General features: G+C 42.6%; 1 protein-coding gene across 2 annotated transcripts in view; it reads right to left on the bottom strand.

Moving 5' to 3' along the window:
* SERINC5 (serine incorporator 5) overlaps positions 1 to 15,722 on the bottom strand; it is a 203,092-nt gene that overhangs the window by 18,410 nt on the left and 168,960 nt on the right. For both annotated transcript variants that reach the window (XM_021084491.2, XM_013994946.3), the window contains 4 exons: positions 14,424 to 14,517; positions 6,782 to 6,993; positions 4,779 to 4,874; positions 1,614 to 1,740 (listed from right to left, as the gene is read on the bottom strand). In XM_021084491.2, the coding sequence (XP_020940150.2) occupies positions 1,614 to 1,740; positions 4,779 to 4,874; positions 6,782 to 6,993; positions 14,424 to 14,517 (529 nt within the window). The remainder of the gene's footprint in view (positions 1 to 1,613; positions 1,741 to 4,778; positions 4,875 to 6,781; positions 6,994 to 14,423; positions 14,518 to 15,722) is intronic.

Raw genomic sequence — 15,722 nt, forward strand, 5'->3', positions numbered from 1 at the left:
AGCAAACATCAGCCACCCAGACATCCCTCCAGCCCTCCACCCCCACCCCGGAGCAGCACTTTACCGAGCCCTGAGAGGACTCAACCGCCATCACGAGGTAGTGGTTCGTGCCGTGTATCACACCAACACCCTAGAGCTGCCTGGTTACTCCTCATTTCCACCCGGTGTGGCAGCTGTTTTCTATTTTCTTGCCCCTTTGGACGCTATGGTTTTGCAGCTTAATCACAAAGCATTCATTAATGTTTGCCACTGGCATTTAGACAGATTTTAAGTAGCAGCTGTCAGCTTTGAAGGTTATCTCTTGGGAATATTAGACTAAACTTTACCGACCTCTACCAAGGTGCCTCTAAATTCTGAAATGTTGTATTTATCATTTTCTCTTTATCAGTGAAAATCTGAAACGTGGAAATTCCATACCACAAACTAATACCATTAGTGGCAGTTCTATTAGCACATTAAATAGTATTTTAATAGTATTTTCCATTGATGGGCTTACAGCAAATCTAAATCCTATTTTATCTAAGGGACAATTTTTTTTCATGTGGGATTAGGCATTCAGCGACTCACGAAAACTTATAATTTTATTCTGTCAATTATCTTTTTTTTTTTTGGTCTTTTTAGGGCCACATCTTTGGGGTATGGAGGTTCCAGGAAAGGGGTCAAATTGGAACTGTAGCCGCCAGCCTACACCACAGCCACAGCAACTCGGGATCTGAGCTTCATCTGTGACCTATGCCACAGCTCACAGAAATCCAGTAATCCAGCTCACCTCACAGGATCCTTAACCCACTGAGCGAGGCCAGGGATGGAATCCACAACCTCATGGTTCCTAGTCGGATTTGTTTCTACTGTGCCACGATGGGAACTCTGTGAAAGGTACATATTTCATTGATGATCAAGCTTCTCTTTGATGGTAACCCTTTCACGTTTAGGTTTAGCTTCTCTGCTGTCAAAGAGAAGCTTGATCATCAGGGAAATATGTACCTTTAGTGAGAAAGTTGCCATTTCTATCCTTTACTTTTCTCCTTCTTGTATTTTTTACACATTTTAAAGGTGGAATAAATCCCACCCTAAGCAACTGAAACACAGGCCGCTTGTGTATCTTACCTACTTTTGGAGACGGGACCTCACCTCCTTAACATAAAAAGGGGGTTTTAGCATGAAAGAAAAGGGTTGTTTCCTGTCCCTCCTGACCAAGCACAACACGACTGTGTATATAGTACTTTGTACTCTTTTCATAAACAAGAGAACAAACGGTATTTTCTCTTGGAGGAGAAGGTTGCCAAAACATTCTGGCACATACCATCTCTTCCTCACTTTGTGCTCCCTTGCCCTCCAAAAATGCTTTAGCAAGTAATATTCAACTATCTTTTTGAGGGTTGCAACATTATCATATATTTATTTTACTTACCCCCCAGAAATACAAGTAAGGCAAATGAAGCCCAAACACCTAGATTTCATGCTATAATACCACCTTTTCACTTCAGGCTATGCCTTCGCTCTTCCACAGATGGTATTTGTTTGGCTGCCACACGCTATGAAAATGTACCTACGTTCTCCTCTTGTACTTTTAAAGTCTGCAGAGATGGCCTCAGGTAACTCCGGAAACTTACCATGAATATAAGATGCAGGCACACAGGAGACTGGTACCCAGTCCAGCAACCAAGTTTTTGTCTCTGTACAGGTCCTGACCAAAGTCAGGCACACAGATGGTGACGTTCTTCCCATGTTCATCGAGAACTGGTGAAGAAAAGAGAGAGGAATCAGAGCCAAATTAGAAACGGCCGCTATAACTCACGGAAGCAGTCTCTTTGGGAAGATTCAGGCAGTGCCAAACCGTGAAGCTGCATCATTGGGAATTAATTCTACACTCTCGCCCACCTCGACTGAGACTACACTGCTGCTCCTGCAAAGCACACTCTCCCACCGAGGCAGGCTCTCAGAATCAGACGCTTGGGTTTCAGCTCAGTGATAATGGGTTCTACACTTCTAGGACCTGCTAAGAGGTTTGCTCTTTTTCAGCACTATTGAAACAACAGTAAAAAGTAAACTTGGGGAGTTCCCGTCATGGCTCAGTGGTTAATGAATCCGACTAGGAACCATGAAGTGGCGGGTTCGATCCCTGGCCTTGCTCAGTGGGTTAATGATCCGGCGTTGCCGTGAGCTGTGGTGTAGGTCAAAGACGCAGCTTGGATCCCACATTGCTGTGGCTCTGGCGTAGGCCAGTGGCTACAGCTCCAATTCGACCCCTAGCCTGGGAACCTCCATATGCTGTGGGTGTGGCCCTAGAAATGGCAAAAAGACACACGCACACACAGAAAAGTAAACTTGGATCCATTTTTCGGTTTTTTGGGCAGCAGATAACGTGCAGATAACTGAGCGTGCTCCATGTCTGTCCTCTGGAGGAGTGCCAAGACTATTCAACAACCAATCAGGAACCGGCAGTAACTGCCCTCTGGCCAACAGCCTTCACCCAGACGAGAAGTCATTTACTGTTGGTAACAGGACAGTCACAACGTGTTTCAGGCTGTAACCTGGGAACCTCCTCGAGTGGTCTAGAGTTTCAAAAAACTGTGAGAGGCTACGTAACAAAGATTTCTATCATATTACCATCAGTAGGTGTTTACTTTTAAGGTAACACAGAGTCTTCAATTTTGAACACCCAAGCTGGGTCTGTTTGCCAACTCTGCCCCAAAGTATGGAACAAAAACACATAATAACAGGCTCAAAACCTTTTTACAAACATGACATTCTAACGAGTTTGGAGTTGAACTAAAATTATTACTGGTACTCACACTTGAAACTGTAAACTTAACTGTGTGTGCTGTGGTTTGAGGAATCTTTATTCTTAGGCCAATGAAAACTGTCTTTACCAAACTGACCAAAATATGAACTTTGCTGTTTAAGCAGTACCACCCGAAATCAAAAATAAAAGTTTGTTTCTGTATTTAAGTGATACTTACCCTTAAGAAGAAAAATGTCATAACCAAAAACATCATTAAGTTAAAACCAGAGATTAATACATAGTCAAAACACTCATAAAAGAAAGTCTTAAATTAGACTAGATTTAAATAAAGACAATCTTTAAAAAGATTTAGCTTTTTTAAAAAAAATTATATCCAGGATAGACTATATTTAATGTAAGACCTACAATTATTTTCACACTGCACTATAAATAGCTATACAGGCAAGAACCACATATAGTACATGTATATGCTAAAATTTCCATTTTTTTTTTTTCTTTTTTGGCCACATCCACGGCATATGGAAGTTCCAAGGCCAGGCATCAAATCTAAGCTGCAGCTGCAACCTAACACAGCTGCAGCAATGCAGGACCCTTAACCCCTGCACTGGGCTGGGGATTGAACTTGCATGGCCTCGGAAACAACATCAGATTCTTAACCCACTGCACCACAGCAAGAACCCCCTCAAATTATCTTTGCGTTTGCTTTCTAAACTTAAAAAAAGAAAACAACTTCAATTTTCTATTCTAGAGAAAAAAGAGTGCATGTATTTACCGTGACTTATATTAGATCAAATATATGCAAACATACATACATTTAGTATATATGTATATGTATTTACATACACACTTATTCATCACAAAAGTGATAAAGATGATGAAACACAATGACTTTGGAAGTCAAAATAAGTCCTGGGAGTTCCCATCGGGGTGCAGCAGAAACGAGTCTGACTACTATCCATGAGGATTTGGGTTCAATCCCTGGCCTCACTCAGTGGGTTAAGGATCCAGTGTTGCCATGAGCTGTGGTGTAGGTGGTAAACACAGCTCAGATCTCGTGTTGCTGCAGCTGTGGCTGGCAGCTGTGGCTCCGATTTGACCCCTAACCTAGGAACTTCCATGTGCCGCAGGCACAACCCTAAAAAGCAAAAAAATAAAAAAGAAAGAAAACTGGATTTTTTGCTGGGAAAGCTCAAGCACTTGTATAATAACGTGTAATATAATAACGCTTTTCTAGTTCTCAAATATTCATTGTAACTACGAGAATAATAGCTACCTCTTATACAGTACCTATTTCATGTCAGGAACTGTACTTATATATACATACACACACACACTCACTGAATTCTTAAAAACCACCTATAAAAGAGGAATTTTATTTTCTTGCTAAATAAATTTTCTTGCTAACTAAAATTCTTATTTTAAAGGTGAGGGGACTAGGCATTAAAAAGTAAGTAACTTAACACAGGTTACTTAAGTGGAAGAACCAGGTCATATAAATAAGTCCAGGGAGTCCAATTCCAAAGCTCAAGCACGTCCTGTCGTCTCTATAAATAAATGCTATTTAAGAAGACTGATTCAAGGCCACACAGCCAGGAAAGGGTTGGGTTGGGCTCAAATTCTGTCTCCTGATTCCCATTCCAAGCTCTTTCCACTTTATGTTATAGTTAGAGAAATGCCCACCTGAACTAAAGTGATTAATAACCATTTAATACTCCTCCTCCTACTACTAATAGAAAAATATTTCTTGACTGTTTTTGAGTATTTCTTGAATATTTCTGAGCAGGAAAATGCAGGTTAGGTCTACCAGCAAATTCAAGAGCCCTCTTTGGTTCGTGTCTCCCCTGAAGAGCAGGGAGACAAGAGAAGGGAGTTTCGTGTCCAGATGCCGCAGGAAGAACTTTATTTAATGAAGAAGCCTGGATCATCGCTCTATGTTGATTTATTGTCTCTTTAACAGTTAAACCATAGCTCATCGAGACAAAGTCCTCACTCCACAAATGGAAGCAAAAGCTCCCTAACGAGGCCGGCTTACCTACTTCTACGGGTTTGCTGGACAGAGCGGAAAACGTGAGATACGTGACGTAGCAGCTGATAAGCCCCGACTGCAGTAACCCGGAGTGTGGCTGACCTGGAAAATGGCAAGAGGCAGATCTGAAGGCGGTGTCTTACATTTCCATGATGAGAAGGCCTATGTGCCTGAAAAAGAGGTCTCCCCCAAATGATAGCCCTGAAAACGTGGAGCCCTACCTTTAAAGGAAAGAAAAGAAAAGGTATATAACATGTTTCTCAGACAACACTAATGAGACTGGAGCGGGAAGGACTCACTGAGCCTAACTGCTCTGCTAGAGAAGTCAACTTCTGCCAAGTTTGCTCCCAGCACTTTGGTGTGATAACGATAGCTGTGCTGAAACACACTGCCTGTCTCCTGAGGCTTCCACAGCAGTAAATCTCCTTAAATCACAGCAGTAAATATCCTTAAATCACGAGATCTCCAAAGAAAAGGCATTATCGTTAAAGTGAGATTACACAGTGTAGTGGGGTAAATGATGGATTGTATTGGGAAGGCTTGGACTGCAGATTCAACAAGGCCATCAGACACTCACAGTTTATGACAATGGGAAAAATCTCCTACCCTGCAGTGGACAAAAAAAACTTTTGGGAACACGGGAACACCAGAGCCAAAGAGGAAAGCTCTGGGGCTTGGCATTCACTGGGGGACAAGGGCTTCAATGTTACAGTATTTAAATTAAACTGTTGGAGAGTTAAGAGAAAGCAAGATGTGATTTTAAAAAAAAGGATTTATCCTTTTTTGGGTGAAATTTTCACCTACCTGCTGACATGAAAGGATTTAGTTTTACCCAGCCTTTCCTCTGGTTAAATTTATTTCCAGAATTAAAATGGCTAATAAAGCTATAAAAATAGACCCTTTCACAATGTTGTTCTTTGACATGGGAGTAAGACTCATGTTAACAACTAATGGCACTAAACCAAATATTTCAAAATATTATAACTATTTCCAAAGACAGGACTGAACCCAAAGAATATTTTAATCTGAATATTAACAATGTTTTAGGAAATTCTTAACTGACTAATTACAGTCATAATCTCAATTTTAATAATGAACTTGATATTTTTATTATAGGAAAACTTTTAAATTGTTAAATACTAACTGCCTATTTAAATAATGATGTTAGAAAGAGTGCAAGGGGCTATCAATTTATTAGCCATATTGTACATTTCCTATCCAGAAACCTGAATGTCAAGTACATTTTCAACACCTATCAAAAGAGACATATAAGAAACATCAAAAAACAAAACAAAACAAAAAAAAAACTTCCCTCCAAAAAAAGAAAAAAAGAAACATTAGACCAGGGACATTTCTTTCTATAACCAAATAAAGCATACTACCTTAAGATATTAGAAGTCATTTATAAAAGATAATTTACACCAGTATTTTCTAAAGCACTTTCAAATCCCATCAGTTCTTCCATTTGGCTTTGAAACTACCATGAGCAAGATGAAGTTTATAGGTTTCTGCTGGCTTTGCTGAGTAAAGGCTTGGGTCTGAGAAAGGTTAGCTCCTGGAACCAGCTGCTGGCTGAGCCAGATTGGATTTCCTGCTTCATGACTCTGGGACCACGCTGTCCTCGAGTTGTGGTCCACAGGGGTCTTAGGTGAAAGATGAGCCTAGAAACAGCTCCTTCCAGAGCTTTCTCATTCATTCAAGTTTTATACAGACATAATAGGGAAAATATCCACTAAAGGTTCCTGGTAGTACATTATTTCATGATGGCAACATCTATCTCCTTATTTATTGACTTGATTACACTCAAGTCTTTGCCACAAAGCATGCTTAACTATCCCATTCAGTCCAGGACAGTAAATGAAGAGGAGAGTCCCACCTTTCCCACTGCTTGCTGACCCCATCCATGGTAAATTAAGGAATGACCATAATTTTTTTTTAAGGAGGGGGGGCGGCATTGCTCAAAGACATTTATAATATAAATAAGGAAAAATAGAAAAAACCGTGCTTACGATCCTGGACACAGGGCGAGATGGCTACCACTGAAATAAGCAGACACAGGCCTCCGTTTACCCCCAGGAGAATTTTGTTTTCCATGCAGCCATCTTTCTGTGTATAAAACACTGCCATCAAAATCAAGCCTCCCGTGGCGATGGAGTACATGATGAGGGTCACCAAGGACAGACAGGCATACCACAGCTTGTTGGTCGCCGTGCCTGCAGTCCTGTTTCTCCGGGAAGTGGAGAAGAGGAAGAAGAGAAAAAACAGGTCAGTTGGTTCTCAGACAACATCTATCCCTCAGGCACTGGGAGCTAACACCACCTGGCCAGTCCCAGCCATCATAACCCAGGTAACCAAAAGACCTGTGGTTTTCCTAACTAGTAGTTAGAAGGTACAGGCATTTATGCAAAAAAGAGGCTTGGCCCAAGCTTAGAATTTCTCCTAATTACTGAAAAAATACCCCCCCCCCTTTTTTGCTCTTTAGGGTTGCGCCCGAAGCATATGGAGGTTCCCAGGCTAGGGGTCCAATCAGAGCTATAGCTGCTGGCCTACACCATAGCCTCTGCCACACAGGATCCCAGCCGTGTCTTCGACCTACATCACACAGCTCATGGCAACACCAGATCCTTAACCCACTGAGCAAGGCCACGGATGGAACCTGCAACCTCATGGATCCTAGTTGGATTTGCTTCCACCGTGGCATGATGGGAACGCCAAAAAATTCCCTTTTTTACTAAAGTGTATTCATCAACTAAAATGAATATCCACACTCTTTATTCTAGCTTCCCCATTCTGGATGACAATTACCCTGGGACAGGTTTTGGCAGTATTAAAAAGTAGCCCGTTGGAGTTCCTGGTGACACAGCAGGTTAAGGATCCAGCATTATCACTGCTGTGGCTCAGGTCACTGCTGTGATGCAGGTCCAATCCCTGGCCTAGGGCGTGGCCAAAACAAAAAAACAAAGAAAAAACCACAGAGCCTGGAGGTGCCAGTCTCTTACTCCAAGTGCTGCCAGTAGCTTCTGCTGATGCCACTCTCCTTGTTAGGGAGAAAGAAGCAAATGAACTTCACTCAGGAAGACGGAGCCAAGACCTCAGCTCTTTTGTCTCTGCACTGGAAGGGAGAATCTGTACTAGTACCACGTCTCCCAAACAATCCAAGTATGATTAGGGGAGAATGCGACATTAAAAAAAGTGAAGAGGAGTTCCCATCGTAGCTCAGCGGTTAGCAAACCCGACTAGCATCCATGAGGACACAGGTTCGATCCCTTACCTCAATCAGTGGGTTAAGGATCCGGCGTTGCTGTGAGCTGTGGTCTAAGCAGGCAGCTACAGCTCCGATTGGACTCCTAGCCTGGGAACCTCCATATGCCTTGGGTGTGACCCTAAAGGACAAAAAAAAAAAAAAAAAAAAAGACCAAATAGAGTAAGTGAAGAATAAAATCAGCCAGGAAAAAAGCAAACATTTTAATGGGATGTACAATAAAGAATCTAAAAGAGGTTACCATGCTTCCAAGTTTATATAAATACTAATAAAGGAAAGGGACATGGTTCAACCATCTATAGAAATTGTTCAGAACAAAGAAAAGAGTGCTTAGCAGCGCTAAGTGAAGGGGACAGAACAACAACAGGGCGATGGACTGAATCATCGTCATCTGACTTAGGATTAAATGGCCCTTTGTAACCACATTCTCAGAAACTTTCAGAGGAAGCAACTTCCTTAATGTCTGCACAAAGCTGGGAAGTGCTCAAGCAACTCAGAGAAAATGTTTCAATGATGAAAAAGTCACTGCAGCCAGAGACAAAGAATATGGGGAAGAAAGGCCAAAATGACAACGACCATCATACTCCTGAAACTGCACCAGGTGCACCCTGACCATGGAGTTATTCTGACATGGAAGACACACAAAACAAATGAAGAGAAAATAAGACTAGAGAAAGGAAAGAGCCACATGGTGACTGATGACATGGGGAGAGAATGAATTATACAGAAAGAGGTGAACACTGCTGACCATGTGTCAGCTCACTAGGCGTTTGGGCCATGTCATCAGTCGAAGAAGGATTTTCTTAGACTTTCTTACAATTAACTTCTGCTTAGATTCCCAAGGTTCAACCTTCAACCCTAACCTCTCCCCCACTTCCATCTCCCTCACACCTTATCATGAAAAGCCTTTCCCTGCCCCGCTCTCTCCAGTTCCCACACCCTGCTTTCTTGTTCTCTAGAGCACTTTTTACCATAAGACTTGCTCTGTGTGTGTGTGTGTGTGTGTGTGTCTTTTTAGGTGGCATATGGAGGTTCCCAGGCTAGGAGTCCAATCGGAGCTATAGCCGCTGGCCTACGCCACAGCCACAATCACGCCAGATCCCGAATTGTGTCTGCAACCTACACCACAGCTCGCGGATTCTTAACCCACTGAGCGAGGCCAGGGATCAAACCTGCAACCTCATGGTTCCTAGTCGGATTCGTTTCCACTGTGCCATAACAGTAACTCCTGAACTTATTCTTATTTGCTTGATTTTAAGTTGATTATCTATCCCCCCTCCTCCCCAGAAGAATGTATGTTACATAGCACAGGATGTCATTGAGTTCACTGCTGCTCTCCTACTGTCGAATGCCTGGTAAGTAATAGGTGCTTAATGAAGAGTGGGTGCAAGAACTGCCAACTGTTAGAAAATAACCCGATGCAGCAATGGGAGCAGAGTGGCTGCTATTCCTGTTGTTCCAGACTCAGCTGGTTCTCCTGATGACATTCGTTTTGGAGACATTCCACATAAGTGGCATGATTAAAGATGAATCATGTCATCTTTATACTCTTGGTACCTGGCACACAGTTAACATTCAAAAAATTCTCAATCAATGCTCAGTGAGAAGCACTTGGATGAAGATTAGAAAAAGACCAGAAGGAGTTCCCGTCGTGGCGCGGTGGTTAACGAATTTGACTAGGAACCATGAAGTTGCAGATTTGATTCCTGGCCTTGCTCAGTAGGTTAAGGATCCAGCGTTGCTGTGAGCTGTGGTGCAGGTCGCAGATGCAGCGTGGACCCTGTATTGCTGTGGCTCTGGCATAGGCTGGTGGCTACAGCTCTGATTGGACCCCTAGCCTGGGAACCTCCATATGCTGCAGGAGAGGCCCTAGAAAAGGCAAAAAAAAAAAAAGACCAGAAAACAAAGCGTAATGTATGCAAGCAGGTTATGAGATGAGAAGTGGCTGGGCTCAGGCTTGGGGTGAGGGTTAGGAGTAAACAAAACCCAACAAAAATATGTACTTAAAATTTAGAAAACCTAAAAAACGAGTTTTCCTTGGGAACACCTGAAAATACTATCTACCTTTTGTTATTTCAGTTTTGATACAGAATTGATAATTCAAATAATAAAATTTGACCTAGAAATGTTAAAACCAAGACAAAAGACTCAAAATGGAGTCACTTATGCTAAGCCTCAGATCATCAAACCAAGACAGCTTAGAGTTTGAGCTCTCCCAGAAATGGAATCTTAAACCCGTCAATCAGGAATCCCATCATTAACACTAGTCTAGGCAATCTAACTGGTGGACCTCTGCCATCCTCTAAAGTAAAGTTATCACAAAATAACCAACCCACTGTTTTGCCTCGTATAATTTCTTTGTCTTTGCTCCCTTTTGCCTATAAAAGTCTTTTTTTTTTTTGGCTGCACCTATAGCATGTGAAAGTTCCCAGGCTAGGGACTGAACCTGAACCACAACAGCCACCTGAGCTCCTGCAATGATAATGCCAAATCCTTAACCTACTGACCCACAAGAGAACGCCCCCCCACCCTTTTTTTTTTTTCCTTTGTTATTAGAGCCACCCCTACGGTGTACAGAGGTTCCCAGGCTAGGGGTTGAATTGGAGCTACAGCTGCCGGCCTACACCACAGCCACAGCAACGCGAGATCCTAAGCTGCATCTGTGACCTATACTACAGCTCATGGCAACACCGGATCCTTAACCCACTGAGCAAGGCCAGGGATCAAATGTGCATCCTCATGGATATTAGTTGGATTCTTGACTTGCTCAGCCATAATGGGAACTCTAAGAACTCCAATTTTTTTTTTTAAGTCTTTTATTTTGTACAGCTCCTTGGAGCTCCTTTCTATTTGCTCAAGCAGACTCATAAAATTTTTATTATGCCTCAGCATATCTCCTAATAAAAGGAAAAAAAAAACACATTAAACATCTAGTCGAATCGCATCACTTTACAGGCATGAAAACTAAGGTCAGAAAAGCCAACTCATACGCCTCAAGTAAAACAGAAAGCCTGGGAGTGAAGGGCATTAAAATTTGTAGCCCTTCTGGTGTCCAGGCCCATGGCCTTTCTATCCATGGCCTCTGGGATCTTTTCCTTCTCAAGATTTCTACAAAAAGAAAAAAGAAAGGAAAAAGGAAGAAAAACTTAAGCAGTTTCATGAAAAGTGATATGAGTATTATCTTTTCTCGACTAACCTTCTAAGCTGAGAATTACTGTCAAAAAATTTTTTAAAAAATAAATTGGATGAATGTACATGAAAATAACAATATTAGTATGTTTCCTAGTGTAATCCTAATTTTAGAGAGACCAACCAAATATAAGTATGTAGACAAAAGGGATTTTGTTGGGATAGTGGCCTCAAAGCCAGAATATCAATTGCTGCAAAGCTCTTAAGCCATTCCTGAAGCTTGGTTTCTGGAAAGTCTTTAAAGCAACCAAACTCTTCCAAACTGCCTGTTAAAACTTGGCATCGATAATTAGTCCCGGAAAATGGCTTTAGAATCAATCAAAACAATAAAGTCAGAGCAAAGAAGCACAAGTTTTCTCAAGAGAACACACCATTTAATGTGAAAATCAGGCACTCACTATCAAAGACATTAATATTTTACCATGAGTTCCTTACTCGAAGTTTATTTGTGAAAACTTCAGAAAAAAATTTAGGATGACGTATTTATTTTGTCTAATAAATTCAGAGTGAAAGTACATTAAGAATCATCAATGGAAAGAGTGATATTTAATTGATTAAAATGTATTTCCAACTCATTGTGCCTGTTTCTTCCACATAACTGAAAAAACAGGGTCACATAAAACTACAGTCGCCCATTTTGCTTACCTTTACGAAAACCTTGCTGCCTCAAAATATGATGTACTTGGAGTTCCCGTGGTGGCGCGGTGGAAACGAATCCAACTAGGAACCGTGAGGTTGTGGGTTCCATCCCTGGCCTTGCTCAGTGGGTTAAGGATCCGGTGTTGCTGTGAGCTGTGGTGTAGGTCACAGATGCGGCTCGGATTTGGCATTGCTGTGGCTCTGGCGTAGGCCGGTGACAACAGCTCCAATTAGACCCTTAGCCTGGGAACCTCCATAGGCCTCGTGTGAAGCCCTCAAAAAGACAAAAGAAAAAAAAAAAAAGAGCAATCTACTAGAAATCCCAAACAAATAAAACTAGGTTTCAGGGATGACTCAAAAAGCAAGACAACATGTAATAACTTAAATATGAGCACAACTCGGACCTAGAAGTCTGTATTATTGTAAAGATTCAGACTTGAAAAATACTGAAATATGTTTGGAACGCTACTTGTATGACTATTCAATGTGCTGTAAATATTTTAAAAACTGACCATAAGCACATGAGTGCTTACTCTAATATTTACCAAATAATAAAAAGATTACTGCTATCTTTTCACTCATGTACCTAATGTTTTGATCCTTTTTTTTTTTTTTTTCAGGGCTGCACCCAAGGCATATGGAGGTTCCCAGGCTAGGGACTGAATCAGAGCTGTAGCTACCTGCCACAGCCACAGCAAGGAGGGATCCTAGTTACATCTGCGAACTACACTACAGCTCACGGCAACAGTGGATCCTTAACCCACTGAGTGAGGCCAGGGATCAAACCCAAAACCTCATGGTTACTAGTTATGTTTGTTAACCATTGGGCCATGATGGGAACTCCTAATTTTTTTTTTTTTTTTTGTCTTTTGTCTTTTGTCTTTTTTTGTTGTTGTTGTTGCTATTTCTTGGGCCGCTCCCGCGGCATATGGAGGTTCCCAGGCTAGGGGTCGAATCGGAGCTGTAGCCACCGGCCTACGCCAGAGCCACAGCAACTCGGGATCCGAGCCGCGTCTGCAACCTACACCACAGCCCACGGCAACGCCGGATCGTTAACCCACTGAGCAAGGGCAGGAACCGAACCCGCAACCTCATGGTTCCTAGTCGGATTCGTTAACCACTGCGCCACGACGGGAACTCCCTAATTTTTGATCTTTAAAAAGCCAAACAAAAACAAAACAACTACAACTAACAGCAAGCTGAAGATACAACTAGAATGAAAAGTGCTTTGAGGGAATTTGGACAGTATATTTTGTTTTGTCCAAAATAAAAAATAAAATTCATATTCATATACAACTTTCAGATTCTCCACCTCAACAGTATAAAATAACATGATCCCTCCCTAAAAAATCTACAAAATAACAAAAGCCTTACTGGATCTAGCAGGCAGTTATTTTCATTCATATTTTATAAGTAAAGTAAAGACAGAGCAGTTAAGTGCTTTGCCCAGAGCCACAAAGACAGTCAACTCGGCCTTGAAGGGGCTGGACCCTTGTCTAGTTGTCGTTTCCTCAATGTGGCTCAGCAAGGAATAAAACGAGCCACTAATAGTCTGGCATTTCCTACTTATCATGGAATGTGAACTCTATTTTCAAGGCACTTAGAGCCTCTATTTTCTAAAAGTCAGGATGGCTTTCCGAAGTAGCACAATTGATCTTTCTAATGAAGGTGGTTGTTGAGAAGGAACAAAAAAAATTTTTGGCTGTGCCCATGGATTGCGGAAGTTTCTGGGCCAGGGATTGAACCTGAGCCACAGCAGTGACAATGCCAAGTCCTTTACTGCTAGGTCACTGGGGAACTCCAAACAATTTGTTTTTTTTAAAGAGAGAATTATTCCACCACACATTCCCGGCAGAAAGTGAATCTCTCACTCCAAAGTACTTTTGTTTTAATCTCCTAGGGATGGAAGCCTAAGGGAAAGTCTACCCAAGTTTTCAGCCACTAACACAGGCAAAGAAGCAGGGCTGTGAGGTGCCAGCAGTGGCACTGAGTGTAGCTAAGTCACAGCACTGGTTGACTTAGAGGATACAGGGAAAAGAGAGCCAAAGAGCAGAAAGAAATCAAGTGGAGGTGTTCCTGTGGTGGCTCAGTGGTAACAAACTCAACTAGTATCCATGAGGATGAGGGTCTGATCCTGGCCTCGTTCAGTGGGTTAAGGATTCAGGGTTGCCGTATCATGTGGTGTAGGTTGCAGATGCAGCTAGGATCCTGCGTTGCTATGGCTGTGGCGCAGGCCAGCAGCTGCAGCTCTGATCTGACCCCAGCCTGGGACCTTCCGTATGCTGCAGGTGCAGTTCTAAAAAAGAAAAAAGAAAAAAAAAGAAGTGGCGGCAAAAGGAAAGGTACAAAGGAAAGAAAAACAGTATGGGAGAGGTGGTAAATGAAGAGATCTCAAGAGCAGGAGGGCACGGACAGAACCAGCAAATCCTGGTTCTGGTGTAAGCAAGCTGCTCATCTGTGGCAATAAACTCAGGATAGAGCCTCCCTCTATCAGCAGTAGGGCCTGGGCACTTTCTCCGAGTCAGGACGTTCACGTGGAAGCTTTCCATAAAGGCACATACCAGTTCTTGTTCCATTTATGTGCAAACTCCACAATCAAGAGGAGCTGGATGCCTATGAAGAGGAAGCCTCCGATGGCTCCCACATAACGCCAGGCTGCAAAAGAAGAGCGTTCAAAAGGAGATGAGAGCATGGTCCCAAGTATTTAACTCCCAAGACAGCAATGACTCCAGTTACTTTTTACTGCATGCTCCCTATACTGTTAATCCATTTAATCCACACACAACCGTACAAGGTAGGTACTATTATTACGCCCACTTTACAGATGAGAAAAACTGTGTGTCGACATAGCTAACATGGTCCTATAGCCAGTAAAGGGTGTGGCTGGGATGTGAACACAGGCATTCCGGCGCCACACCATCCAAGCCTCACTGCCTCACCTCCAGGCTATAAATAAATGCCAGATATCCTAAAAGATGTAGTGATTGATAAAAATCAATAATGAGCCACAACTTAAAGTAAAAACACACATCACCAGAAAAACCAAGGATTCAACTTTTACTGGTTAAAGACCCATCAATGTCCAGTGAGGTTCAAACTGGGGGCCATGGACTCAAGTGTCTACCTCTGGTTCGGCCACAAAGCAGCTCCCAGCTTGGCTGAGCACAGAGCATCTCTGGGTTGTCTATAAAATGACAGAGCTGTGCTAGAGGACTGACCAAGAGGTCCCACCCCACGTTAAGCATATTATTCTAACATATACGAGGACCTCTGTGGGGAACAGAAACCTAGTTAACAGGAGTTTAGGTAAAAAGACAACTAGATACAACTTCCTTAAGGAGCATATAAAACCAGTATGACCCTAAGAAATGAGCTGGATCCTGGTTATGTGGCTCATTGAGGGGAGTATGGCCACTGCGCAGGGTGAATTTTTTTTTTTTTTTTTTTTTTTTTGGTCTTTTTGCCATTTCTTGGACCGCTACTGCAGCAAATGGGAGGTTCCCAGGCTAGGGGTCTAATCGGAGCTGTAGCCGCCAGCCTATGCCAGAGCCACAGCAACGGGGGATCCGAGCCACGTCTGCGACCCACACCACAGCTCACAGCAACGCCGGATCATTAACCCACTCAGCAAGGGCAGGGATCGAACCCGCAATCTCATGGTTCCTAGTCGGATTCGTTAACCACTGCGCCACAACGGGAACTCTCATATTTTTACTATCTTATTTGTTGTTCTTTTTTGGCCACTCAGAGGCACATGGAAGTTCCTGGGCCAGGGATCAAATCCAAGCCACAGTTTCGACCTATGCTGCAACTGCAGCAACGCTGGATCCTTTAACCTACTGTGCTGGCCTGGGGATGGA

The sequence above is a fragment of the Sus scrofa genome, chromosome 2 (assembly GCF_054392235.1).
Source record: "Sus scrofa isolate SSC_HxYL_T2T_F1_AM1 chromosome 2, Sscrofa_HxYL_maternal_Yorkshire_Landrace_v2.0, whole genome shotgun sequence".
Lineage (NCBI taxonomy): Eukaryota > Metazoa > Chordata > Mammalia > Artiodactyla > Suidae > Sus > Sus scrofa.